Source organism: Eleutherodactylus coqui, chromosome 1 (genome assembly GCF_035609145.1).
Source record: "Eleutherodactylus coqui strain aEleCoq1 chromosome 1, aEleCoq1.hap1, whole genome shotgun sequence".
Taxonomy (NCBI): Eukaryota; Metazoa; Chordata; class Amphibia; order Anura; family Eleutherodactylidae; genus Eleutherodactylus; species Eleutherodactylus coqui.
In genome coordinates, this window is record NC_089837.1 from 206,964,981 (window position 1) to 206,992,976 (window position 27,996).

Here is a 27,996-nt window from a genome sequence, read left to right on the forward strand (position 1 = left end):
TTCAAGTAGCAGGTTAGGCTGAACTAATAATGCCTTGTAGTGTCATTAGACTCTGGTCCTGGGCTGACCTGTACAGAAGGCGCGGTATTTCCTTATATACTTGTGCTTCTGTGTCCCCTTTAGTAACTTCTATGGGTTATGCTAGACACTTTCCAGTAGATCCATTCTTCTTTTTTTCGGTGTAGCCATCATCTGTGACTCTGAGGTTTTCGATTATTTATTTTTGACCATCTTTTTAATAAAAGTTACGATTTATACCTTTCTGTATTTACCTACAGCATTACTGAAGTTCTTCCACACACAAAATGTACCATGTCTCTGTTTTAACATGTTACCGTTGATCTCTCTATTTTATCTATGAGACATGTTAGGGGTGAAAGTTTGGGCCTTTTTGATGAGTGTTTTCTGTAACTTAACTTTTTGTCATTTGAAATAAAAATATTCTGATAAAAAACAATATTAATATTAGGAGATTTTTCTATAACTTAAAGATGTGCTCAGGGTTGGGGAGCCTCTCCATCCTGACTTTAGAAGCTGCCAAAGTGTTTGACAATATGGTGCGGCCCTTCCTTTCGGAGATGCTTGATACTTTTGGTTTTGGTAAAAGTTTCATTTAGTGGTTAAGATGCCTAAAGCCCAGATTAGTGTAAATGCTGAGCTTATTAGATGATTCTCCGTTCACGACAGGGCTGCCTTCGCTCCTCTTTTAATCGTCTTTACTTATAGAGCCTTTGGCCATTTTGATTCACATGGGGCCTCACCCTACAGGAAAAAGACAGGCCAGGATATCCCTATACACTGAGGATGTGTTATTTTATCTCTCAGATACTTCTGAAGATTTATCCTTGGTACTCCAGTGTGGAGAGTTTCTGTTTGTTTTCTGGACTCTCAACAAAACCTAGTGAAATACATTCTTCTTCCGATCCAACTGGAATCTAGCTTTAAATAACCAGTCTAGTCAAATATAGTGCATTATTCCAATCTCAACATTAAACTTTTGTTTAGAGTGGTACAGATCCTGGTATAAACTCCCCTTGTTGAGGGCAGAGAGAAGCTGGTTATTTAAAATCATTATTTTTCCACAGCTTTTATATATTTTTGGGAACTCATACAGTATAAGTGGTAAATGATAGGATATTTAATAGAGTTGAGCGAACCTACTCGGCCACGCCCCTTTTTCGCCCGAGCGCCGCGATTTTCGAGTACTTCCGTACTCGGGTGAAAAGATTCGGGGGGGCGCCGTGGGTGAGTGGGGGGTTGCAGCGGGGAGTGGGGGGGGAGGGGAGAGAGGGCTCCCCCCTGTTCCTCCCCCCCGGCACCCCCCGAATCTTTTCACCCGAGTACGGAAGTACTCGAAAATCGCGGTGCTCGATCGAGTAATTACTTGAAACGAGTATATTCGCTCAGCTCTAATATTTAAGGCTTTTAATTTTTCCCTCAATGACCTACTATAGAGAGGATGTAAATCTAGGTTGAAATGCATTAATTTTACTGTTCCCTTTGATGAGCATTTTTTTTTCCAGTTCCTAATTTGGGCTTGTACTTTCTTGCTTCCCAGCTCTGGCATCTTTTATTGTCTCCTTTTGCACCTTACTCAGGGGATATTGCCTGTGATATGTTTGTTTTCACATTCCTGAGTCCAGTAAGCTATCTATGGGTAGATATAGACCTTCTTTGTTTTTTTTAATGATTATCTAGTCTAAAGTCAAACATATACTCTTGATGCATCACTTTAGCATGGCCTTTGCACTATGGAATAGTCTACATCTCCCACAGCTGGGACATTTTGAAGCTGGTGTTTTATGTCTTATGTTTTTCACATTTTTTCGAAAGGGTATTATATAACAAGAGGTTCTCAGTAATGCGTTTTCATTATCCACACGAGAGTATTTTAGGTATCTGCAGTTATGCTATGCACTCTTTCTTTACAACATAACATTTTCCAGGTTGACCCCATTCCATTACTGGACCATACCATGTAAAACTTCTCACATAAGGCAAGTACCTGCTCATTATATAGACTAATTCATGATTCTGTTCCTTCAACAGTTTTTAAATAGCGAAGATACTGGAAAAGGGAGGTAGGTGAAATGTAGAAAAACATCTAACTATTAGTATTATAATATACCACAATTTATAAGGTATAATTAAAATCCACAATATGTCATTAGCTAAAACTACGGACAGATTGTGCATTGAAACTTCAAAGACAGAACTTCATTTGAATTAAAGGGGTTTTTCGGGCAAAACTATCCTCAGGATGAGTCACCAATAGTTAATCACAGGGAACCCAGTGTTTGGGATCACCAGCGATGAGCTTATCACCCGGCTCACTGTCAGTGCAACGCATGGACATGTGTTATAGGGAATAGGAGTGGAAATGTCTAAGCTGGCTTCACACTCATTGAAATCAACATTTCCAGCACATATGCCTCCGACACCTGGAAAGGGTGCAAAAGTGTAATAGCCTCTGAGGGTAGGTCATCAATAGTTTTTACCCAAAAAAACCCTTTAAGTGATGACAGCACATATGAAATAGCTTTTAAGGCCCATTTACACACAAAGATGATCGCTCAAAAGATGGCTTTTGAGCGATCATTTTGTATAAATTACTAATTGGTACTAATGCCTATTAGTACCAATTAGAAGCTTAAGCAATGCGTGTGAGCAGCCATGAGCTGTATTCAGAGAACAGCAAATACATTCAGTTCTCTGAATACATTCCCTTTGTTCTGCCGCGGGGCTGACAGCTGAGAAAATGTTATCAGCGCAGAAAACAGCGAGTGGTTCTTCTTATCAGCTATTCTGCCGAATGATGGATTTTATGCCAAACTGAAAATCATTGTTCAGCAGAAAAGTGAAAGATGGGCACATTTACATACAACGATTATCGTTCATAAGATGGCTTTTGAGAGAATTTTGAGCGATAATCGTTGTGTGTAAAAGGGCAATTATCGAGTACAAAAAAATTATACGTGAAGTTATAGAAACCTAGATGCCACCCCCTGGCAATGTAACTCTTCTGCCATGTTTAGTGTATGTGTAATAAAGGTATTGTGACAGAATCCCTTTATAAAGAAAAAATACTAGTCCTAACACATACAAATTGTCTCAAGAACATGCCAATATTGTAACCAGTCAGATTCCAGCTTTCATTTGAAAGCATTGATCTCATGCTATGGTATACATGGACTTTTTTTTCACAAATGTTTTTATATATGCGGGCACTGTGATAAACAAATGAAAATAAAGAAAGAAAGTAATAGTGAATTCAGTCATATGTACTTTATAAGCAGCAATAATAGTATTTTCCTTGTAATATAGTCAATTATATAATTCAAATATGTCCAATATTCAAACAACACACATCTAAGGCACCAGTGACTCCTACGGAATAAACTTTATATATTATGTCAGATACTAGTGAGTTTAAATACAATCTCTTCTGTAAGGAGAAGCACAATGAACTCACCAGAGAGTTTGCATTATTTCCGACGTGTACTGAGCGATTGTTTAGGTCGAATCCACCAAAGCTGCAGGTCCTCTGTGGATTGGGAATAACAGAAAGGAAGGGAGTAGATAGCAAGAGAAAGATGGGAAAATGGAGATAAAGAAGACAATTAATCAAAGAAATAACGTCATTTAGCACAAAACATATGTAGCAATGGAAAGCAGGAAAATAAATGTATTTGATGTTACACCACAGTGATTCATGCCGACTAAATGAAGTTTGTGTCTGTCACAAGATATAGAATAAGCTTTGTCTTCAGGACTTTTGGTTTGATGGCACAGAAACCACTTTTAATATATTGCTGGTTAGAGATGGCATTATTCGCAGACTTCATCAAAGACTGTACAGCCCTCTTCCAATTAAGTAAAGACTCTTTAAAGGATTTGCTAATGTATGTTAGCCATATGGCTGATTGTTCACTGAACAAACCCGGCCTCAATTTCTTCCACCACTACTTTATCTGCTTACAGCATGTTGAATGAGGGCACAATATACACTTTTCTTAAAGGAACAAAACATAGATTAGGAAATATCTAGAGATACACATAACTGTTATACACGAAATAAATAATAATCACATCAGACATCGGGTAAAGCGTCAAACATAAGAGGTCTAATCGTCATTTTATGTCTGCTCCATACAGAAATACTATGTACAGTAAGGTATACAATGGTAATACAGAAAAACAAAGAAAACACCTCAACTCACATAAAGAAAAAACATACTGAGGGAATATATATATATATATATATATATATATATATATATATATATATATAACTAACAGGCCTTTTACACTGGATGACTTCAGGTGCTTAAGCCGATCCAGTGACTATCACTTCAATGCTTTACATGGAGGGAATGGTGGTGGAGTGGGCCGAGGATCGATTCAGCCCAACCGCCTTCATTCACTGCAACATGCAGTCGCTCAAACATTGAGCAACTTCTGTTTACACTAAGTGAGAAGCTACTCAACAGTCGTTCCTTTTCAGGTCGCAAAAATGGAACAACTAACGACAACTGAAGGACTTATCTGATTTATCAGATTTCAGCTGACATTTTTGTAAAACTGCCCCTAGATATTAAATTTTGGTCAGCAGATGGTGCCAAATGTTATGGGAACAGCAATCTAATGCACAAAGGCACTAATGCGGCTTCAATAGCTGGCCGCTGAAAGCTATTTCCCCTAGCACCCCATACACATAAACACTCAGTTTGGGAACGCATTCATGTGTTTTATATGGGGAGAGTGAAGAAAGCTGCAGCTAGACAGGTCTGTTGGCAGCTTATCTCCAGGAAGTACAGAAGATTCAGGCATTGAGATTCAACAAGCTTGATTCTTCTATCCTTTCCAGCATAATGGAAACCAACATCTGATACGCTGCTGGATGTTAATCGCCTTGATACTTTGTTTCCTTTGGAGGTAAGTAACCAGAGTTGTCTGGTCGCTGCGTATCCTCCATGTTCTATTAAAAAACCACCAGGACAAGCTGACCTGTTCATGCACGGTAACTGGGGAGTTCCTGGTAAAGGCTATAAGTTGAATAATCGTTTTAAATGAGGTTTAAGAAAATGACAAACTAGGTCACAAGTTTCTTAATAACTTCATACAACATAAAAATGTTTCCATTGTTCCACTGACTAACTTTTATTCTGTGTATGGGCTTTAAATTGTTAGATTCTCAATCCATCAAGTATCAGGCCTCCATGACATGGTTATATTAGAGATCTGTGTTGTACTGATCTGTAATACGGCAACCACAGAAATCTACTGCATGAGCCCATAGTGTATGCCTCTTTCATACCTGGTATGTTACTGGACATCACAGGTCATATTACCTCCTCTGGCAGTATTCTGTCTAGGGGGGAATACACTACTGTACTGTGATGGACGGCTCCATGACTGTAGCTTGGATTTTTAATTTAACGATTATTAAAAATTATTAGAAAAATAACCAAATAGTTTTTCATAATTTTAATAGAAATGTATTTATATAAAACAAAAAAGAAATCCTGTGTCTGACAACTTATTTGTGTGCTTACTGTCATTTCTATTAAACTCCCATGTTTTGTCCACTTCCCTTCCCTGATTTCAAGGCCACCATAAAAGTTTAGCATTTTTCTACAACTGCCACAAGTTTTCTTTTTTAATATATAAACTGAAGATATTTTGGGAACTTAGTAACATTCTCCATGGATGTACAACAGCATTCTTGAGCTAAGTGACTGCAGCATGCAGATGTGTTCTCATCCCAACAGAACAAGAGATCATGTACAGAAAGCTATGTTTTTAAACAATCTAGCTGCTCCAGTGCCAGACGTAATCCAAGAGGTATGCATGGATTTTAATTCATATGACTCATTTTATAATGTATTCCCATATATATACTTGCTTATAAAGAATTTATAATGTACCAGGTTCCTTTTCTACAAATGAATGTCACCCACAGCAACCTTTCCTAATGGAACCGAAGCATCACCATACCACTACATGTGCATACTGGTAATCCTGTAAAGGTTCCAAACACAAATTGATTGAAAAGAAACGGTTGGGTTATCAACAAAAGAAACTAATTTAGACATATAGTTGCAATCAAAATTATTCAACCCCCACAATCAACTGTTTGCACAAAAAAAGAAAGAAAACCATTTAAAATAGTTCACACAACTAACATAACAAGTGCTTTCTCAAAATTCAGCACTAACTGCCACTTTTAATGACTACTGTAGTCTTGGAGTTAGGCCGGGCTCACACAATTGGATTTGAATTGATTCTGTGATCGTCGTCCGTGTGTATGATCCGCGGTAATACACGGCCTATCAAATGTATTGACTTTTGGAGTTTCGCTCACACTTGCGGTAGGAATTGTGGATTCTGCGAGTGAAAGTAAAATCGTAGCATGCTCTACTTTACGGCGGATTGCACGCGTATGAGCTCCATTGATCTCTATGGATGTGTTCGAACCACAGTGCATACGCAATTACATTGCATTTAGACGCGGGTTCGTACACATGTGGCTAGGAAACAAGATAACAAATGGTATAAAGAAAACAGGCAGACAATGCAGGACAGTCTGGGAAGCAACACTCCCATTCAGACTGCTGTCTGCAACCTCTGATTGTTCTTCTGGGCTCTTTCTCCACAAGAATAAGTTTTTTTTTGTGAAAGTAGTTTATACTACTTTCAAAAAAAGTAGTATAAACCAGCCAAGTATAGAGAGCAGCCTATGCATCAGCGGTATGTCTGGAGGAGAAAGAATGAAGGAGATGCTAAACATCATGCCTACGATGAAGCATGGCAGTGTTTCACGATGCTCTGGGGCTATTCTGCTTTCTCTGGCACTAGAAACCTGCAGTATGTGGAGGGCAAGATGGAGTCATTTAAGTAGCAAGAAATCCTAGGAGCAAACATCATGCGTTCTGTGAGGAAGCTAAAGCTTAGGAGTCATTGGACCTTCCAACAAGATGATGATCCCAAATCTACCTCAAAGTCCACCAAAACTTGACTTCAGAAGAAGACTTGGAAGATTCTGGAGTGGCTATCACAGCTGCCTGACTTGAACACCATACAAAATCTCTGATGGGCTTCAAAGCAGGCAGTTACAGCAAGCAAACCCAGTGAACTGGAGGCCATTGCCCATGAGAAATGGGCTACGATTCCTTAGGAATGCTGTCAGAAGCCAGTGTCTGGCTATGCATCATGTTTGCATCCGGTCAGAACAGCAAAAGGTGCTCCACTAAGGGCTCCCACACACTTGCATTTGCATTTTTGGTTAACGTGATTGTCAGTGGGACTTTCTAATATTAAAAACTCAATGCAACTTGCAGTTTTGGTGCATTGCGTTGCGTTCTGTTTTTAACATTAGAAAGTCCCATTGACAATTTGCGCTAACAAAAAACAGAAACGCAAGTGTGTGGGAGCCCTAAGTAATAGACTATCATAAAGGGGTTGAATAATTCTAAGAATGCAGTAGTCATTAAAAATAGCATTTTGTACTGAACTTGGAGAAACCACTTGTTATATTAGTTGTGTTAAACTATTTAAATTGTTCTTGTTTGATTGTTTTTTTCTTTTTTTTGCAAACAGCTGCATATTTGAAAATTTGGCAAATAAACCTCATTTGCAAATGGTGGGGGTTGGGGAGAATAAATGATTTTGCAACTGTATACAATGGGAAATGTTCCCAGTGCATACATCAAACATGTCCATAGGGTATAGTAGGCTCAATATATGCTAAAAGAGTGTCCTTTTGCAGAAGTTTAGGCGGTAAAGTGTCCACATACCTTTTTCTTTGTATTAAAAAGCTCAGTTGATTAAAGGGATTATGGAAAAAAACACCTCATAGTATAAGTTTTGTTAAAATGCAAGTCAATGGGTGATGTTACATAAGCTGAGGCAGGTCAGAAATGTTATCTTTTCTCCTTAGGGAGAGCACCTAGACAGTGAGTGAGTTAAGAGACTTAAAAGGCCATTAATGCTCCTCTGGGTAATATGCAAATATGGGAGATATTGTTCCATCTTCCTTATTTGCATAAGCTGAAGCTACACGTTCCACGTATACATGATGTGAAGAGAGCATTATTATAGCAGTAAAAGAGGTGGAAAGTCATGGCTTAAGCCTTTCCAAACCTCCTTGTCCCCTCAGTGTGCTCACATCACTGCCAATTCTGCCTTAAGCTGACAATTTTAAGTAATGTGAGACAGACTTGATGTTAGAGAAATGCTGCCACACTGAAAAACTATGGTTGTTAGTCTGTGTATCTCCCAGCAATCTGACAGCAGAGAAAGGGGAAAATCAGAAAGATATTTCGACATAATACACATGAGACCGAGTCTCCGGTATGTGTTCTGCACAATAAAGTGAATACATATGACCAGAATTCTTAATAAATATCTTTCCCATATTGCTATTAATTATGGTTTCATGTATGACCAAAAGCCAATATTCTCATGGGCCAGTTTTCTGTATTGCATTGCTTTCTATGAGTGCATCATAGCAATGAGTACCCTATTCATCCCAAATCACACGCCTCTTTCTGCTTTTTCCTCTATACCATGTGTAGCTTCCTATAGCTCTTCCTTGTTAAATGTAGCTATTTGCACAGGAAATGAACAATTTAGCTGTCCTTTTGTCTAAGTGAGCAGAAAAACAAGACCCTTCAGCCTTCCCTATAACACTAGAGACATTTCTGTGAAAACAAAACATACAATGCAGCTGGAGGAAACAGAAAAAAGCCAGATTTTAAAAAACAAAGGACTGTAACCACACAAGGGAGATAAACAGATTTCTGCAGCTACTTTATATAGAGGGAGAACTTGGCTGGAGGTTTGAACTTGTACATCAGTGAAGCATGGATCCCCAAGCAAAACAGAAAGAAACAATTGATGGCTACATTTTAGAACTACAACCCCGATTCCAAAAAAGTTGGGACACTGGGTAAAGTAAAAATAAATGTTTAGAGAAAAAGAATGCAATCATTTGGAAATCTCATATGACAATATTTTATTCACAAGAGAAAATAGCACACATACCGGTGAAAGTGGGACATTTTTACATTTCAGTTAAAAAATTGAACTCATTTAGAATTTGATGGCAACAACAAATCTCAAAAAAGTTGAGACAGGGTTAACAAAAGTTTGGAATAGTAAGTGGTACTAATTGAAAAAAGCTAGAGGGTCAATATTCTACTGTGTATAAAAAGAGCATGTTAGAGAGGCAGAGTCTCTCAGAAACAAAGATGGTGAGAGGTTCAGGAGTATTTCCAGAAATCTTTGTCTGTGAACACAATTTGTCCTTCAATCAACGAATGCAAGTTAAAATCAACTTGTTACATCCCCACAGCACCATAAACTGAGTTATCATGCTGTTATGGGACGTGACAGGGAGCAGGGTGATGTATTTTTTATACTCGCCTACTCCTGCAATTCAGTGGTTTCACCGGCTAAAATTGCGCGATGTACAAAAATCGGACTCTTTTCAGGCTCTTGTATGCGCTCTCCCCCATAGACTTGTAAGTCCTGTGCTGAACCGGCCGCCTGCAGTCCAGACCTTTCACCAATAGAAAACATTTGGCGTATTATAAAACAAAAAACATGACAAAGACGACCCAGGACCGTTGAGCAGCTAGAATCCTACATGAGACAAGAATTGGACAACATTCCTCTCCCAAGACTCCAGCAATTGGTCTCGATACTACACAATAGTAGACATGGCCCAACTTTTGTGAGATGTGTTGCTGCCATCAATTTCTAACAGAGTTAATTTTTTTTAAATAAATGGACAAATGTCCCACTTTCATCTTCTGATATGTGTTCTATTGTGCATAAAATATGTTTTTAGATGAGATTTCCAAAGCATTGCATTCTTTCTTCTTTACATTTACTAAACATTTTACACAGCATCCCCATTTTTTTGGAATTGGGGTTGTACTTTACAGGAACAAAAGTGCCAAAAATTGGTTAAGTAAAAAAGACATATCTGGGGTCAATAAGAAGGCAGAAGCTACTCTACTTCAACATACCTAAAGCTTTCTGATTACAATGCAAGAATATACGCCAAAGCTAACCTCAGAAATAAGGTAAGGTAAGAGTAAACTGCCCAGGCTAGAAGGAAACATATGTTCAGTTGGTGATAATGAAATATATATTTTCTATGCTCTTGCATGATGTTTTGAGCTTATTGTAGCAGGTCCCTAATGTGAAATCTTAAATGCAAATCCAGAGGGAATAAAGTTCAGTCCTGGCTTCTCTTGCAAGTGATCAGTTAATGAAATGATCTGTGGTGATACAACGCTCATGCAATCAAAATATAGACTTTGGGGAAAATAATAGGTATATGGCATGAACACAACCATTTGCATGCTGTGTAGTCTGAAAACAAAATGGCACACGGGATGACCACTTTCACAAAATATGAACCCTCTCCATATCCCAAAGGATGCAGTCAGTGATGTATTTCGTCCTATTAAGTTTCTGCTTTCTTCCTTACTTTGTAGGAGCAGATTGTGTAATAAAGAAAAACAGCAATTGGAAGAGAATGCAAAAATTGTCTTTTCATGTGTTAAGTAGATGCCTAATGGGGTACTTGTGAAGCTGTGAGATGCTAAATGGAGTAGTAATTACAAGTAGGAGAATGTCAGAGCAAAGCAGTAATATCAAATCCTCATAGAAAAAGTAGACTAAATGCATGCGCCTTAAGGCATCTTCCCATGAGATAAGATTTGTCAAGCTTGTTTACGGTTTAACCAGTAGAGAAGTTATATAATTATCCATAGCTACAACCAATATGTGACAAGACAAACTGATTTAGCTAGAATTTGGTTTGCCCAGTAAGGCATTTTCTTTAATATATCTTCTCTAGAGGCACATTACGTTAAGAACAGAGTCTTTGCAGGGGACACTATCCACACTTGAAAAACATTCACAGATCATTGAGTCTATGGAAATAAATGTTTGACTGTAAGCTTTCTTTTGGCATCTATCTAATGTGGAAAAATGTGCACATGAAATGTGAAGATTATATGTGGGAAGGGTTATGTAAAGTCATCACTGACTGCAGCTCAGAAGGAGATGGAAAGCAAACACCAAGGCAACGTTCAGACTCACAGACTTTTGATGGATTCTTAAGAGAACCCGTTTAGTACAACGGTCCACAGTGGCTGCCCATTTTCTTTCCGCCTCTTCCTCCTCTTCCAGTAAGCACCGCTTCTCGGCCTTGCTAAGGGTTCTGTCACTGACCGGCCGTACAAGATGAGTTAAGTTCAAATGACTGTATAAACTCCTCTCAACCACATAGGTTATGTTGAATTCACTGACTGTGCGGCCCCTTGACCTTCTGTTTGGGAAGACACTGCTGCCTCCTTTAGTCCGTTGGCGAAATATTTGCTGATCGCAGACTGGAGAAGATGTTCCTTTCCTAGCTGGTCGCTGGCTGAGAAAAGCTCTAGCACATGAGTAATTAGAATCAAGTTTCTTCAATCTTATCTGCTTCCTGATATTTTGTACCTCTTCCAGAGAAACCAAAAGGTGATGTTTGTGCCTATTTCTATCATAAAAGCAAACACTTTCTGTACTTACCCCGTGGCTCAAAGAGCCAAGGCTTTTCCTTAATTCTCGTTCTGTCATGGAACGGGAAACCTTTTGAGATTTATCATCTTCAGGATATGAAAAAAAAGTTCCAATTTTTTTCGGGGGCTTGATAAGCCCCCGACCTTCTGTTTTGCTCAGTGTCTTTACTAGTTTTCTGTTAACACTCATGGTGTCAAAGCTTCCAGATGAAGGAGACACTGAAAGTGGACAAACTTCTGGATGCGTTTTCTCTAGTGATTTCTCTCGACATTGGGACTTCTTATGGACTCCGGAATAAAGTGCTGATTTATCATCTACAACTGGAGTGCTGTGAACTGCATCTTCTAGACCTGTAGAAAAAGAAATCCAATCAGCACATGACCAATATTACTTTTCCCCAAATGTGACAATTATAAATGAATTCTTGTAAGTAACAGCCAAGTTTGTATGTCATAGCTCAGATGAAATCCCTATTCTATAATGAAACAATTCACTGCTATAAAAAGTAAGTCATGCATGGCCAAAAGTGTAAGGAATCTGGGATGTCGCTCTGCTGCGGAGTACCCAGAGACTCTTGAACTAAACCAGATGATCGTTTAAATAGCAAAAAGTTCCAATAATTAGAATAGGATGCTACATATAGCAGCATTAACCTTTCAATTCTGGTTGTATCAAATTAGTGGCATTTAACAGATACCTATAAATTAGGTTTCATTGCAGGGATGATAGCAGCATTTAGCACTATTTCTTTAATGTACTGTTATAGTAGTTAGAGCTTGGTTGCTATAATGTAGAGCGCCAAATCCTCTGGTTAATTAAGCTAATTAGACTTTTGCACAGTGATCGTTATAATAATCTACCCTCAAAACACTGAATCTGTAATCATTCCATTAATATTGACTGAGAGGGACTGAATACAATGAGGCCTCTTTCATACGAGCATTTTCTTGTGGCTATTTTGCCGCGATAAAATGCTGAACAGAAATCGTAATCATCTGAAGCATTGGATTCCAATGCATCAGCTTTTACGCACGGCCGTAAAAGATAGAACTTGTCCTATCTTTTTGCTGGAACACATAACCGGTTCCCATAGACTCCTATGGGAGCCTATAAGAGCCATCAGAAAAAAGGAGGGAGGTGGGAGGGATTTTAGCAGCAGCTCGGGTTGCTAAAGTCCCTCCCAGGAGCTTCCATTGGCTGGGGAGAGCGGGGAGGGAAATTAGTATGGCAAGTGCTGCTAAAGTCCCTCCCGATCCTTTTGCCAGCAGCTCCCATGCCCTGATACTGAAAGAAAATGGTACTCAATTCATACATTTGTAGCAACATGATGTGTACAAATGGGTAAAAGAATTTCTTTCAACTGTAACATCATACAGTTGTAGTAATAGAAAAAAACTTAAACTGGCCATACACACTGGCCAAACCCACTATCTAATTTGAATGGGAGCACCAGACTCTCTTTCAATGGTAGATGTCAGGGAAAATAAGGATTTAGGGCAATTGGTTTAAACTTGCCTGATCTTTCTGTTCTTGGGGAGATAAGCCATTGACAGAGGTGACTGTCAGTGGCTTACTTTCCTCTCACCATCCAGAACACATGCACATTTAGACAGTCACTATCAAATGTGCATGGCCAGCCTTAGGAACAAACAATACTTTCATTATTTTGGGGAAGTAGAAGTACAATCTGCAGTGTATAGTGGTCAGAATTTCATGCATTCTACAAAATCAAGATGTTCATTATTAGTTATGAGTATCCAGCTATTGATTATAAAATAATAGTCAGTTGTAGAGCCTTAAAGAATAAAAGCACCTTTAACAAGTTTTTGACATGTCAGGGCAATATGTCAAAATATGTCCTGCTGCTAAGGCCTCTACTGGTCACTCAATGAAAGGGTTGTAGCACCTGTGTCCATCTTCACCTGCTATAAGACGCCAAAGGGGCACAGCACTTGGGTGAGTGCTGCAGCCCCTCCGTTTGATCAATCAACGGTGGTCTCAGCAGCGGGACCCCAACTGATCAAAACTTTTGACATGTCTCTCTGACATGTCAAAAGTTTGTAAAAAGTGCAGTTACTCTTTATACTATAAAGCTTCTCTTGCCATATTCACCTTCTGTATTCGGCTTTTTCATTTCTTCAGCTCTAATAAGTTTCTTTCTCACTCTTCGAGTAGAGTTCACAAGCTTGTGTAGCCTCTTGAATTTTACAGAGTCCTCAGATTCGTCTTCAGACTGTTCTCTCGACTATTGGAGAAGGAAAATATACATTCACATATAGATCTAGAGCTACAAGGCATTGTAACAAAATAAACATGCTTCTTCTAATCATCTATTTCATTCACAAAAAGAGGAATCATATCCCAAACTACATCCTATTTACCATACTATTTGTCAATGACACCAGTCCAATAACCGTTAAATGAAGTTCTGCAAAACTACACAAGTAAACAGAGAAAACCATGGTTAGTGTCCAAGGGCAGAGAGCCCACATTCAGTTAGTAGTCAATGAGAATATAGAAGTTATATTCATGGTTAGTATCAAGAGCCAACTATGATGTTTATCAAGAGTAGATTGATATTCCATATCTCTTGAGATCTGAAATGTCAGATTAATGGTCATTTTCAGAGATTTACCAGTGATATCTGCACATAATCGAAAATGCTGCTATTTTTTATTTGTAAAATGTTTTGGTATCTTGTAAATGACTTTCCCCTAAAAACAGAACACTCTGCTATGAGGGGGGTTAAGCCTAACAAAGCCCCAGCTTCACCCTCCATTATATCTCTTCCGATGCTATTTTGAAAAAAACATCCATCCATTTTCTGTAAGCTGCAGTCTAAGGCCGATTTCATATCTGCGTCAGAACCTCCAGTTCCGTCACAGATCTGGCAGTGCTTTTTCTTCCATTCAAAAGTCGGGCAGCTGGGCAGGAAGTGGATGGACCCCACTATAGTCAACAGGATCTGCCAAGCGCTGTTCAGTGTCAACCAGAGATGGAGCAGTTCGGCCGCAGGGATTCCCCTTTCCTGCTCCCCAAACAGAGCAGGAAAGCGGTATCCCCAGCCAGGGGCGTAACTATAAGGGATGCTGTTGCATCCCTTAGGGGGCCCATAAGGCCTATTTTCTCCATATAGGTAGCCTAGTACTATGAATAAATCATTATAGTTGGGGGCCCTGTTTCAGATTTTGCATTGGGGCCCAAGAGCTTCAAGTTACGCCTCTGGGTATGGGTACAGATTAGAGATGAGCATGCATGCTCGGATACAGCAGTTACTTCTCGAGTAACTGCTTACTGGTCCGAGCGTGCTCGGGGGGAGGGGGGGCGGGAGAGAGAGATCTCTCTCACTCTTCCCCCCCGCTAACCCCAGCCGCTCACCCACATCCCCCCGAGCACACTCGGACCAGTAAGCAGTTACTCGAGAAGAGCGATGCTCGCTCGATTAACTGCTGTATCCGAGCATGCTCGCTCATCTCTAGTACAGATGGAGGTGGGGGTCCAGCTGGACTTTTGCACCCAGGCCCATGAGCCTTTGGTTATGCCCCTGTCTCCAGCGCATGTGGTTTGCCATCCGTGTAGACTAGGCTAAATATACAGTGTATGTAATGTATATACTATCCAAGGCAAGCTAACTACTGCACTTTTTGTAACACTCTGATTGCAAATAAATAGGAATTTTTTTAGGAAATTAACTTTATATCAAGTAATTGGCAGAGTGAAAAATAAACTCCATATACAAGTCCATGCACACGCAGGGACGGATTAACACGCTGCATGGCACATGTTGATTTTGCAAAATTGATGCACTTTATATAAATTCTTAGCATACAAAAAATAACATCCTGTGAAGCATTATTGGTCTCCTTCAGTGATAAAAACAATTTCCAACAGTAATATTGTAATAGTCCATATTTTAAATCAAAAATGCACGTAGAATAGAACGAGCGACTAACATGCCTGTGTGATATTTTGGTGGACTACCGTCTTTTCTATGCAAGCACAGTATATCCCCTATGTAGCAGAAATAGTCGTCACCATCATGTGATGGCCCCACAATTGCCTAAAAAAACTATCAGAAATAACTATCAAAAATGATCTGCTGCTGCTTATTGTACATTTGCATACCAAGCATATATATATATATATACACACACACACACACACATTATTTATATATATATATAGACAATTTTCTTCTAAATCAACTTTGTGTCCGTGTGTTAAACTGGGATTTTGAGGAAAAAGTACATTGACACTTACTTATAGAATATCAGGCTGCTACAGCTACAGGCTGTAACTCTGTGGGGGACCTTTAATAAAGTGTCTAAAAAAAACAACTGCCAATAGCAACCAATCACAGAGCAGATTTAATTTTTCAAAAGCAGTGTAAGTATTTCCTTTAATTTTGTGTTTGATCGAATCTGCTGTATCCCAGATGTTCTGCCTCAAGAGCACAATATAATAAAAAAATAACAAAAAAATGTATGTCTACTCCAGCAGATGGAACAAGATGGAACAGAGATCTGACCACGGGCCAATTCATATACGATACAATACTTCTGCTCCTCCCCTGAAGGTAGACCGTGTCATGAAGACTTACGTAGCAATTATGCTGTTTCATTACATGTCAATTCATTACATTGTTTCTTTATTAGAGTATAAACCCATTTACAATGGATGTCAGTTAATTCTTATGTAAAGCATTCCATGCTGTAATCCGTGTGTTACGGCACTTCACATGGCCGCTACATGCAACATTCTCGCTCTTCTGCTATACATTAAATAGGCTACTCAAAGAATTTCAGAGGCTTCAATTAGTGTCAAGAAGGTAGAAATGAATTGTAATGATGTGTTCTCAGGCTACGTCATACTGGTAGTGAATAGATTTTGGTTACTTTTTTCAACCCAAGTGAGTGATGGCATATCAGGAGAATGCTATCCCTTGCTGCTCAGTAGGAGACCTCTGCAGATTAAGAAAAAAAATGAATTGGGTGGAGTTGCAGTAACTGCACAGTTCCAAGCCAGAAGTTGTGCCAAGGGGCTTAAAAGCTTACTTGTCATTCCAGAAAAATAAATACTAAATAAAAAAACTAATAAGAACACAGGTTGAATTTCTTACAATGCTCTTCAAAAGCTGTGCTGTGATTGGTTGTTATGAACAACAAAGACAGAGTTTTCTGTTAGAAGGTTTTTGTGAATCTGCCCCATGTGTCTTGAAAAAGTTTTTTTGTATTTTCTTGTCAGAGCCCCTGGGCTTTGGGCTTCAGAAATGGTAATAAAAAAAGGAAAAGCTGTATTGCTATGAGCAATACACAAAGTGGTGCTACAATGGTGCATACCGAGTGCTGTGAATGTAGTGACTGAGAAAGAAGAAATGATTAGAAAACATGTCAGGGCTCGTGTATGCTGGGACGCTGTTATTCCATTGTTTGGCTCAATCTCTTGAGCCAAACAACTGCAAAACTGCAATCCAGCATATATCAGACCTGAACAGCACAAGACGGACTCCATTGACTATGTTGAAGCCCAACTGGTGTCCAATATGCCCTGTGTCATTTACCTGGATGAAATAGAGCTGCATGCAGTGCCATTTTAATGGAAATCTGAGGCTCTGAATAGAATATCTGACACTGATGTGAATGAGCCCTTACAGATGGTCAAGAAGGAATTTTTTTCCCTTGGGGAAAATTGGCTTCTACCTCATTGTTTTTTTCTTCCTTCCTCTGGAGCAACACTGAGGTGTAATAGGCTCAACTGGATGGGCAGATGTTTTTTTTTTCGGCCTTACATACTACGTTACTATGTTTTTTGCATGAAGCTGTAAAAGGCTATCAAAGCATTGCTAAAGAATTGGCTGAACATCAATTCACAGTCAGATATATTATCTACTTCTATCTAGAAAAGCACTGAACAAGAATGGTGTTCATGGGAGGATATTGTGAAGGAAGCCGTTGCTGTATACTGTGTGTCAACCGTATAATCTACAATGTATAAAAGGTACAGATATGTGGATATTTACTGCCTATGTACAACTCTTGGCACTGCGAACAAATCACTGCATGGGGCCTCATATGATTCAGCTATTGCAATCAACCACAGGAATATGGGATCCAGCCAGATCGTAGACTGCATACAGTATCTCTTGAGTTATCCATCTCTCATATACTATATGGGAACTTACAGTTATATTTGGATTACATTCCTTAGTATTAAATATTTCTTCACAGTTTGGCCAGGCAACATGACTGAATTATGAAATAATGCTGGGAAAATATGTAAGAGCTCAAGCACTCGGCTATGTCTGGCAGCCTCACTGGAGTGAACGCAGAAGCCGTGGGCATGCGTGACCTCCGCTCCATCATGCAAGGACCTTAGTTTTCATGATCAGTGGGGTCCCGTCAGTTGGATAGTCATCCCTTATCCTGTGGATAGGAGGTGACTTTAATGTGTGGGACAACCGTTTTAAAGGGTATATTCTTACGTAGCATATTTGTTGGAGGGACTTTGTAATGGAAAATCTGTTATATACAAGTCAATGGGGAAGTTTCTCCACCATGTATATGGGTTTTTACAAGCCCCTTCAGATTAATGGGAAAATCACAGAAATCTCTACAAGAAATTTGCCAAATGTGAATCTGACACTTGCAAATGGGATGTGTGAAAGGACCTGGCGGACCACAAAGCCCCCTCTCCCCTATGGAGGTAGGTAAAGGTCTGCATGAGGCGAGATGTTCCTGATGCTTCATAAGCAGTACATCCTTAGGGATCACTCACACGAGTGCATGTGGGCTAAATATTACACGCGTGTTTCTCGCGACCATAATACGCAGTCCTAAAAGCCCACTGATTTACATTGGGCCATTCAGACGTGTTTTTCTCACAAGCATATTACGCACATGAAAAAAAAACACAGCATGTTCTATGTTGGTACATATAAGCTATGGTGGTTTATAATATGCAGCACATATGCATGTTACATGTGTACTTAATTGTGTACTGCGTACTATGCAGGTGAAAAATATGCGCGTAATATGCAGCCCCCGTAAGCCCGTGTGAATGACCCTCAGGGACCTTTCATACAAGATGGAAAAGTCCACAACCGTGTTTTGGAATATGCCAATCTGTGGAATATTCAGCCCCAAAATCCACACCGCTAATGTGCGAATTTTGACGTGTAATTGAAAATAGCAGAATTCTTCAGTTAGCTATGCAGCGCTGTAGCATAATATTCCATCCTATGTAAAATGTCCCTTAAGCTGACCCTGGAAGTACAGGGAGTGGATAAAAATATGGAAACACCAGACAAAATGCATGGGATTTTAATCATTAGCATTGAGTTTCCCTTTTGACTCATGCTGGGCTAAGAGCTTTCCCGCCAAATTTGTGTTTACTTCACCTCTTGCCCTGCTCTGGGTGGTTTGGGGAGTCAGCTGGTAACAGCAGCTGATTGGCTCAAACCCCTGACCAATGGAGCCTTGTTGCTCGGGCAGATGTTTGCTTCTGCCCAGCAGCATCTGTGTCATATTGCCTCCACTTAAAATCGGTCTCTACATGATAATAATGCGCAACAGATGAATAGTCTGTGCACAACAAAGACTGATGTGCTGCAGATTTGGATATCTGCACCAGAAGTCAATTTAGATAAGATTGGTTGAAGGGTGCTACACGTCTGGTATCGCATTCCACTGCAGAGTTGTCCACCAGTAAAGTTCACCGCATGTCCATATCGTGTAGTCGAATAACTGCAGCGTCAGCAAAAAGTAATGCTTAGAAGGAAACTCGCAGTTCTATAAGGTGGATAGAAGACACCGTCGCTGTATTTACTGTACTGAGGAAGTGATTTGGGTGAAACACAAACAAAATAATTAAGGTATAAATGATAATGCATCTGATAGTTATATACATGTAGCAAACAGAGAAGATTTTCATACCGCTACTGCGTATCATCATAACCTCAGTAGTATGTAGTATCTATTTTTATTTACACTCTAGTACAAGAGTATATGATATGTAATAATTGGGGCCAGCAGGACTGGGCAGGATAAAGCAAAATAGTGGAAAATAAAAATGAAGTAAAGAGACTGACAGTCAGGAGAAATTGCTAATGAGAGTGTAGCGACAAATCGCCAACTGTACTAGCGGAGAGAAAATATTCCTAAATAAGTACACAGCATTCATATGGAAATGCAGGTCAAATGGCCAACATAGTGACACATTATAAATAATTCATCTTGGTTTTGGATTATCTATGTACTGAATTGTTAATATATAGCAATGTTAGGATTTGATGGTCTTCGGGCGTGATCTATATGTCTTATTACATATGACCATATGTGATGTTAATACTAACAGATTGCACACAATTACTACAGTATGTCAGAGAGCCATAGGGACCATGACTTCTGAAATCGCTGACACAGTGCCTCTCCTACATTCTCCTGCTCATGTGTCCCTATTACTAACCATTACATATCCGGGTTCGAGATTCTCTTCTCGTATTCATCAGCTAGAGATGATTAATCAGCACACATTGTGCATTTACTCCATCTCTATCTGTTGAGTACCGAGTGGTTCTATTGCATGTAGCAAATGCTGCTTTCTTTGTGACAAGAGGGGTAATGTAGCATGAATGGAATAGATCCAGAGAGTGTAGAACTAAGAACCATTTTTTAGGGGAAGAAGTCATTGTACAATTTGCACAGTAGCCGCCTGAGGTACTTGACACGCATTCACCAACTTTATAAAGTGACGTCACTTTTTGTAAATCATGTAAAGACATCCAAAAGCCATCAGCTCTGTTTTTGGTAAAGCAAACATTTCCGTTGCCATATGGCACAACCTTTTTTAATAGTGTTGGCTAAACGTTACAACGTAGACCACGGTGCCGGAGTGTTTCATTTTGGGTTTCCAAGGTAACATTACATCAGATTCTAGACAGCTGGCTCTTTACTTTTCAACCAAAACAAAGCAACCAATCCAATACACAAAATTATACATTTAAAGAGAGAGGAGGACATTTGGCTGCCAGTAGACTAGACTGAAATCTGCGGGAACGTTGGCACATTTCCTAGGGTGGAACCTCTCAGCTTCTCTTGGAACAAGTGTATCCTTCGCACATCTGCAGTGCTCTCATAAGAAAGAACACAGCCAATTTTTTTCTTGGGGGAGGGGAAGTGGTGGTGGAGGAGAACAGGAGAAAGGGAGAAACATTTGCAGCGAATGTACTGTAATAGCAAAATAAGGAAAATAATGTTTTCTCAGTAATGTACTCAATCACTGAACTGAGAGGGTTGGCTGCCGGTGTGACACGTATCATGTATTTATTAGAGGGACCATGAACTTTTAATACTTGGGCTAAACCTTTAATATATATATCTATGTTGTACAAAGAAGTCAGAGCTACTTGAGGATATAGAATCACACAATGTAAAGATGAACTGGTATATTTATGGATACAGTAAAACACTAAATCTGGGCTAGAAGCAGAACGATATAGTCTTCATCCATAAACAGGACATGATTCACCAAGAGATGGACAGGCTGGAACCACAGTGTGCGCTAACATCTTCTTTCCTGCTGAGTGTCTCCAAGGACCGAGGAGCCTTACGGTAACATGACTTTTAAATAAGGCATTTAGTATACAGTTCTAATATGTGTAACTCCAGATGTTTTCATGTTGTTGCACAGGACCAACTTTGTGGATATTAATGAATCGGATGTTTAATATACATTGTGTAAACGTGCAATCTTGTTGCTGGATTTAACAAAACAACCATTTTCTTTTGCAACACTTTTCATTATATTTCCCAATCTGCTTTATCCTTCTTTACCTTTCGGCTTTGGTCCCCTGCATTATTCTATGTACAAACATTGCGAAAATGGCATCAAGTAATCAGGTTACTTTTACCCATTATATCTGCATAGAGAAAACACAGCAAAAACTATGGAACCCCCTTGTAATACTTCTGTTAAAGGGGTTGTAAAGGATTGTAAAACATGGTTGCTTTATTTGAGAACAGCATCAAAGCTGTCCAAAGGTTGTGTCTGGTCTTGCAACTCAGCCCTATTCACTACAATGGATACTGGGCCTGCACTATGCCAGGCCACTGTAGTGCATACAGAACTGTGTGTTTCCGCTTCTGTGTATTGATACAGCCGCCTAGCAAACATATAATCTGTGGGAATCCGCCACTGATTGGCTAATCATGACTTATCTTGAGGATAGGTTAGGAATCATTTAGAACTGGAAAACCCCTTTAATACCAATTATTTTATAATAGCCATTCAAACTACTATATAAAATCCATCATTTTCCACAGTTGACCCCCCCTTGCATATTCTGAGTGTGGGTTACCCAAAAGTGAGCCCACATCAGTTGTCATTTTCATGGTATGCAGTCCAAATTTTGAGATGCTGTTATTGTAGTTACGCTCTTCTAATTCTATCATTCATATCTCATGGAGTACCTACCATAAAATAATTTGAGCATCTTGTCTCAGGGTCAAATTAGTGTCACTTTAGTGTTGGCAGGGGTTGGCTTCTTGCGGTCTACCATATCTGTACTAAATACCATCCCTTTGGCTTATGGCCCTTTTACACTGAGAGGCATCCAACGGCTGTGCCAGCTATTAATGCTCCTGTGGTTTTACACAGGAGCAATCATCGCTCACTAAATGGAGGCGGAATGGCCGGGGATCATTGTTGCCCACCCACCTCCATTCACAGTCAACAGGCAGTTGTTCATAGACAAACAACTGCCTGCTTACACAGGCTGATCGCCGTTTGCTTTTTATGTCTGCACGATCCAAATCACGAACTAATTATTGTTCATCGTTCAGACCGTGCCGGCATTTACACTAAAAGATTATTGTTCAGATTCCTTGCGATCCAGCGAGAATGTAAACAATAATCGCTCATTGTAAAAGGGACCTTACACAGGAGAGAATTCGGTAGTTTTCCATGCTAGAACCCTTCTAATGTCACACAGAGATTGGTGCCCTGTACTTTCCCCGCAGTCATATAACAGCGCTGGGGAAGGTCAGGAAGTTGCTTCTCATTACTTTGTTGCACATAAGAGAAGCCACACCCCTGAGGAACCATAAAATCTCTCCTCTCTGGTCCTTCTAGTAGGAAGCCTCCTGCCCGCTCACCGCTCTCTACTTCAGGGGGCATAGCCTGGACCTGAGACTCACCGCAGTGGTTACATGCAGCAGCAGCACTCGGGGCAGTTAGAATGCGGAAAGGCAGTTTAAAAGATAGAAAAAATAAGTAATCAGAAACCCCTCTTATTCGTAATGAACGAGAAGAAGAGGACTAAATAAAAACCAAAAACATACAGCCCTAAGGACTCCTTTAGGATTAGAAATAATAGTGATCAGGTTAGTCTTACAGTGTTAGGCCAGTCTTACATGAGCATGTAATACGGGTGCATTTATGTGCCTGTAATACAAACCAGTCGACCACGGCTCTACGAGACCTGAAATCAGAGCATCATGTAGTAGATTTGTCTTCTGCAACAAATCATTCCGAGATTTAAAAAGCCCCATCTCAGGCCAGTTTTAGTGGGGAAAAGTTCCTTGGCATGTGGATAAGATTTGTATAATCTCACCCATTTGGCTTGTACTGTATTCCACTGTGGATTTTTCCAGTACAAATCTGCAGGAAAAATCTATAATTTGAACTATTTCCATTCTGTGTAAATTGAGGCTAATTTCTATGTTTATAGTGACGGGGACAGCTTGGAACCGTCCCGCTGGACATGTAGACATACATGGAACTGCATTCCCACATATGCTGTTTATGCCCATGCAGTTGCACAAGGCTGCCAAAAAAGAATGTTTATATATATATATAATTTCATTCTTTCTTTTTATACGGTTGACTGCAAATGTTTAAATAAACTTGGAGTGGTGGAATCCCAAAATATGCTGACCGAATAGATGCCAAAAGGACCCCCATTTGCCCATTAAAGTCTATGGGCACATTGGCATATACAACTGACCTTATGGCCATAGTATGGAATAGAGTCTTGTATAGCCTTTCAGTACTAGAGTGAACTGTAGTATACTGACTCAAAGACTGTGCATGTGTCTGGTTCTCTTCGTATTCCATTTTTACTCTCTCTAACAAAAGGCTTGACATATGCTGCTGTATAACTATATAGTGGTATATGGCCAATGGGATTCCATTGCTAGGAACAAAAAAACTAAACTTTATTTTTACTTATCCTTTTCTTCATCTCCGTGCTTTTCTCTATTATTTTGTGTAGTGGATTTCAGACCATTCCTATTGCATTTAGCAGGCAGAATAGCACCACCTTCGGCACCATTCTACTCCGGTACAATGAGTAACCCTGTCATTGCTTTAAATCATTATAATCAGTGGGATCCAGAGGATTCTGGAAGAATTCAAAATGGATCTCGTTTGATTCCGGTACAAAATATATAAATCTTTCGGAGTCAATGACAAGAATGTCAAAAAAAGCATGGAACTAATAAAAAGATATAATTAAGATTTCCATAGTCAGTTATCGCCACTCACTACTGTCCCACAGTATGGATTGGATCATGTGGCCACATAACGTTCGTATCACTATACAGTGATCAGTGGTAAATGGCGGTGCAGATGATGTGCCGAAGGAGAATTTTAACAGTCATTACACTATTTCCTAACCTCTTGCATGTTTAATTTTGCAGTTTGAATTTTGGAGAATCCCTTTAATCTTTATGAACTGGTGTCACATATAAGGGCTTTTACCCACTAGCGTGTTTTTAACCCTGCGATATCGCTGCGTTTTTTTAAATGCAACTGTCAATGGGACTTTCTAATGTTAAAATTGCAGAAAAATCACTAAACACAAACTTGCGATTTTTGTGCGATGCAATTTTAACATTAGAAAGTCTAATTGACAGTCGCATTAAAAAAACGCAGCGCTATCGCAGCGTTAAAAGAACGCTAATGTGTGGGAGCCCTGAGAGGGCATTCACAAGAATAATAATCTCGCGCGAGTTTTGTGCGATGCTCACAAAAGTTGCACGAATATGAAATCCATTTTTTTAATGGATTCATTCACACAAGTGCTGTTTTCCTTTGCAACATTGGCAGCATGTTCTACTTTTGGGCGTTACCTTGGATCGCCTCGCACGTTGTTTTCAATGAGACCTGGAAAGACACCACATGGCACTCACAGAAGCAATGCAATTTTTAATCAAAAACACTTTGCCTCGCTGTTAAAATCTCATATTAGTGAATGCTCGCCTGGGTGAATGTAGCCTGATGGGGAAGATTCAATGTTGTGTGAGTGGGGAATTTTAAAGTTCGGCCCAGGCAGCAGAAAGTCGAGATGCACCCCTGTTGTATCTGCTCCAGGAAAATGTCAAAGGGTTCTTGCTGCCCCAGCCACGAGCAGCAGGAATCTGGGACAGGGACATCTATTGCTTGGGAATGCTGTGGCGTTCAGAATAAATACACTTTACAGTTTGACTCGGAGCTGAACTCTGGGTAACGGGGGTCTCTACCTGCCCGCTGCATGAAGAATGACAGCTCTCTTCCTATATACAAGCAGTCTACATGATGTGGGTGGGGAGAGGCCGGTGAGGCCCACCCACATAATTCGGAACTCAGCTCTGAGTTAAACTTTAAAGTGTATTTATTCTGAAATGCCACAGTGTTTCAGAATAAAACATCCACAGTGGCACTGCCCATCCCTGCCCCGTGGTTTGGCCATCATGAACCTGATGACAGAATCTATTTAAGCTCCAGCCACACTTCTGATGTATGGGCCTCAGACCCCAGTTTAAACAGGTATGAGACTAGAAATGTAAGTGTCTTTGGTTCTATATAAAACCTAATGCTCATGCCTGAGCATTAGGTGTCCATAGCCATCCAAACTAATTGCACCATGGTCATTCATTTTAATCCTAATAATGTAAATGTAATTTCATGTCCTTATGTAAAGCAAACAATTAACGGATCAAGTGAAGATCATGTCCCCTATGACATAAACTTCACTCAACACAAATGTTGTAAACCCAAATTAAGTAGTGAAGATCATGTCACCCTAGGACACAAATGTACATGTCACATGCCAAGATTTTAAGTGATAGTATTGCATTATACCACATTCTGACAGGCAGTCTATTAGGCCTTGCTACAGGTATGGCTTGATAGGCAATCAGCCAGGATAGCCCTGAGGGCCTTCAGAATGCCCCATCTGCCATAGCACCCGAATAGCACCTTGCAATTTCATCATGAGGGGGAAGTTTGGGACCCCTGAATACCAATCGGGGCATTTAAATACCTTTGTCAGAAATAACAGCAGTATTTAAAGGGTTAACACTAGCTATAATAAGCTGGAGTGTCTTCTCAAAGAAATGTTGATCCATTTTAATTAGAAGTTATAGTAAAAATGTCCTTTGTTTCCAATACCAACCAATCAGAGCTCGACTTTCAGTTTATCAGAACTCATTAATATATGACAGCTGAGCTCTAACTGGGTAGCAAAGGGCATTCTTGTTATAAGACAGCTTGATTAATCTCATCCAATATCACTGAGGAAACAGGGGACATAACCTTCACATCTTCAATCAGGGGGACATAATCTTCCCTTTTAACAAGGTAAGGCTAGTTTTACATCTGCATCATCTCTGTTATTCTGTTCTGTATTAGGTAGAAGAAATAAAGAATGATGAGGTACCAAATCCGTCATAACAACACTGCATATACCCCAATGGATTAAAATGCAGTCCGATGGGTTCTGTCATTGAGTCCATCATTTTAACAGAAAAAATAGAGTTGCATGCTGCCATATTTCTTTTGGCAATTTTGATGCAATCTGTGAAGGATAGTAACCTAGCCTACAAATCAACTAATACAGATATCATCCCCATGATATACTGTCGCTTAAATAACCATGATATCCTTTTGTATCCTTGTCCAAGAACATTTTTGTAGTACATTTGTCTAACTGTAGTCAGTCTCCTAAAGCATGGCCTTTTGGCAAAGCAACTTGTACAACTTCCGTGAGAAACGCATTAATCCAACAAAAACAATGGGTGATTGCAATGGTTTCTAAAATAATGAAGTCTTTAAAAAGTTTATACCCATAACTTTATACTGTACGCCATTTGGAAATGTCCCATTTTTATAGCAGAACCTGACAATGATGTACACATTTATTAGAACACAGCAATAAAATAACTTCCATGATCTCAGCATGATCTTACTCCACAATATAATGACTGCAGCTGTGCCTTAGAGCAAAATCAGATTCTGGCCTCTTGTATCTCCTTACCCTTAGGGCTCCTTCACACTGGCGATCACGATATCGCGGCTAAATCGCGATTTGGTTCATGAGATGTTTGAAGGGATGCTTTTTCTTGCAAAAACATTGCTGCCACTTGTGATTTTCTCGCACTTTTTTTCAGGCGATTCTGCCACGATTTTTTAACATGAAAGTCAATAGGACTTTTTTAATTTTAAAAACGCATTGCGTCGCACAAAAACGCAAGTTTGTGCTTTGCTATGTGATGAAAAGGAGGCTCATAGGGAAACATGAAAAAAAAATGCAAAAAGATAGGACATGCCGAGATTTTTTTTCTCGCAACATTGCATGAGTGAAAACATTGCAAATGTGAAGTAAACCATTGAAAATCACTGGTTTCAGAATTCTGCGTTTCCACTCACTCTTGCATTGCACGAAAATCGTGCGATTTTATCGTCAGTGTGAAGGCGCCCTTAGTAATATCTAGTGCACAAGAGTACACTCCTACAAGCAATGCTATTCTATGGGAGATGCTTAATACAACAACATCAAAAACTGTGAAAACAAGTCTTAGGGTGACAATTAGAGAAGAGCGAGCCTACTTGGTAAGGCAGTTACTCGAGCGAGCATCACTCTTCTCGAGTAACTGCTTAGTGATCCGAGCAGGCTCAGGTGGGCTGCAGGGGGCTGGGGGGAGCGGAGCAGGAGGAAGAATGAGAGAGATCTCTCTCTCTCTTTCCCCTGCTCCGCTCCCCCCGCAGACCACCCGAGCCTGCTCGGATCACTAAGCAGTTACTCGAGAAGAGTGATGCTCGCTCGAGTAACTTCCTTACCGAGTAGGCTCGCTCATCTCTAGTGACAATCCATTCCATGGAAAATCACAATACACTATTATTTTCTTCTGGTTGCTGCGAAGTGGGGGACAAAGTTGCGTTAAGCTTAGTCTCCATCTCAGTCACAACTACCAAAAACTACTACATGTAAAGTCACGTTATAACACATAAACAAGACGCCGATGTTATCAGCAAAGTCCCCCTTTGTAGCAACATTTCAGCAGTAAAAACAAATAATGGGAGTTCGAATAAATTATTTGGAAAGTTTTCCATTTCATGTATATAAATAATAATATGTATAATAAAGAATTCTAAATCTTT

At 39.7% G+C, this 27,996-nt stretch overlaps 1 protein-coding gene across 5 annotated transcripts in view; it reads right to left on the reverse strand.

The window, feature by feature from the left end:
* The window catches only part of SASH1 (SAM and SH3 domain containing 1), a 203,897-nt gene that overhangs the window by 42,114 nt on the left and 133,787 nt on the right, over positions 1–27,996 (reverse strand). For all 5 annotated transcript variants that reach the window (XM_066605454.1, XM_066605455.1, XM_066605453.1 and 2 more), the window contains 3 exons: positions 13,693–13,825; positions 11,590–11,930; positions 3,473–3,544 (listed from right to left, as the gene is read on the reverse strand). In XM_066605454.1, the coding sequence (XP_066461551.1) occupies positions 3,473–3,544; positions 11,590–11,930; positions 13,693–13,825 (546 nt within the window). The remainder of the gene's footprint in view (positions 1–3,472; positions 3,545–11,589; positions 11,931–13,692; positions 13,826–27,996) is intronic.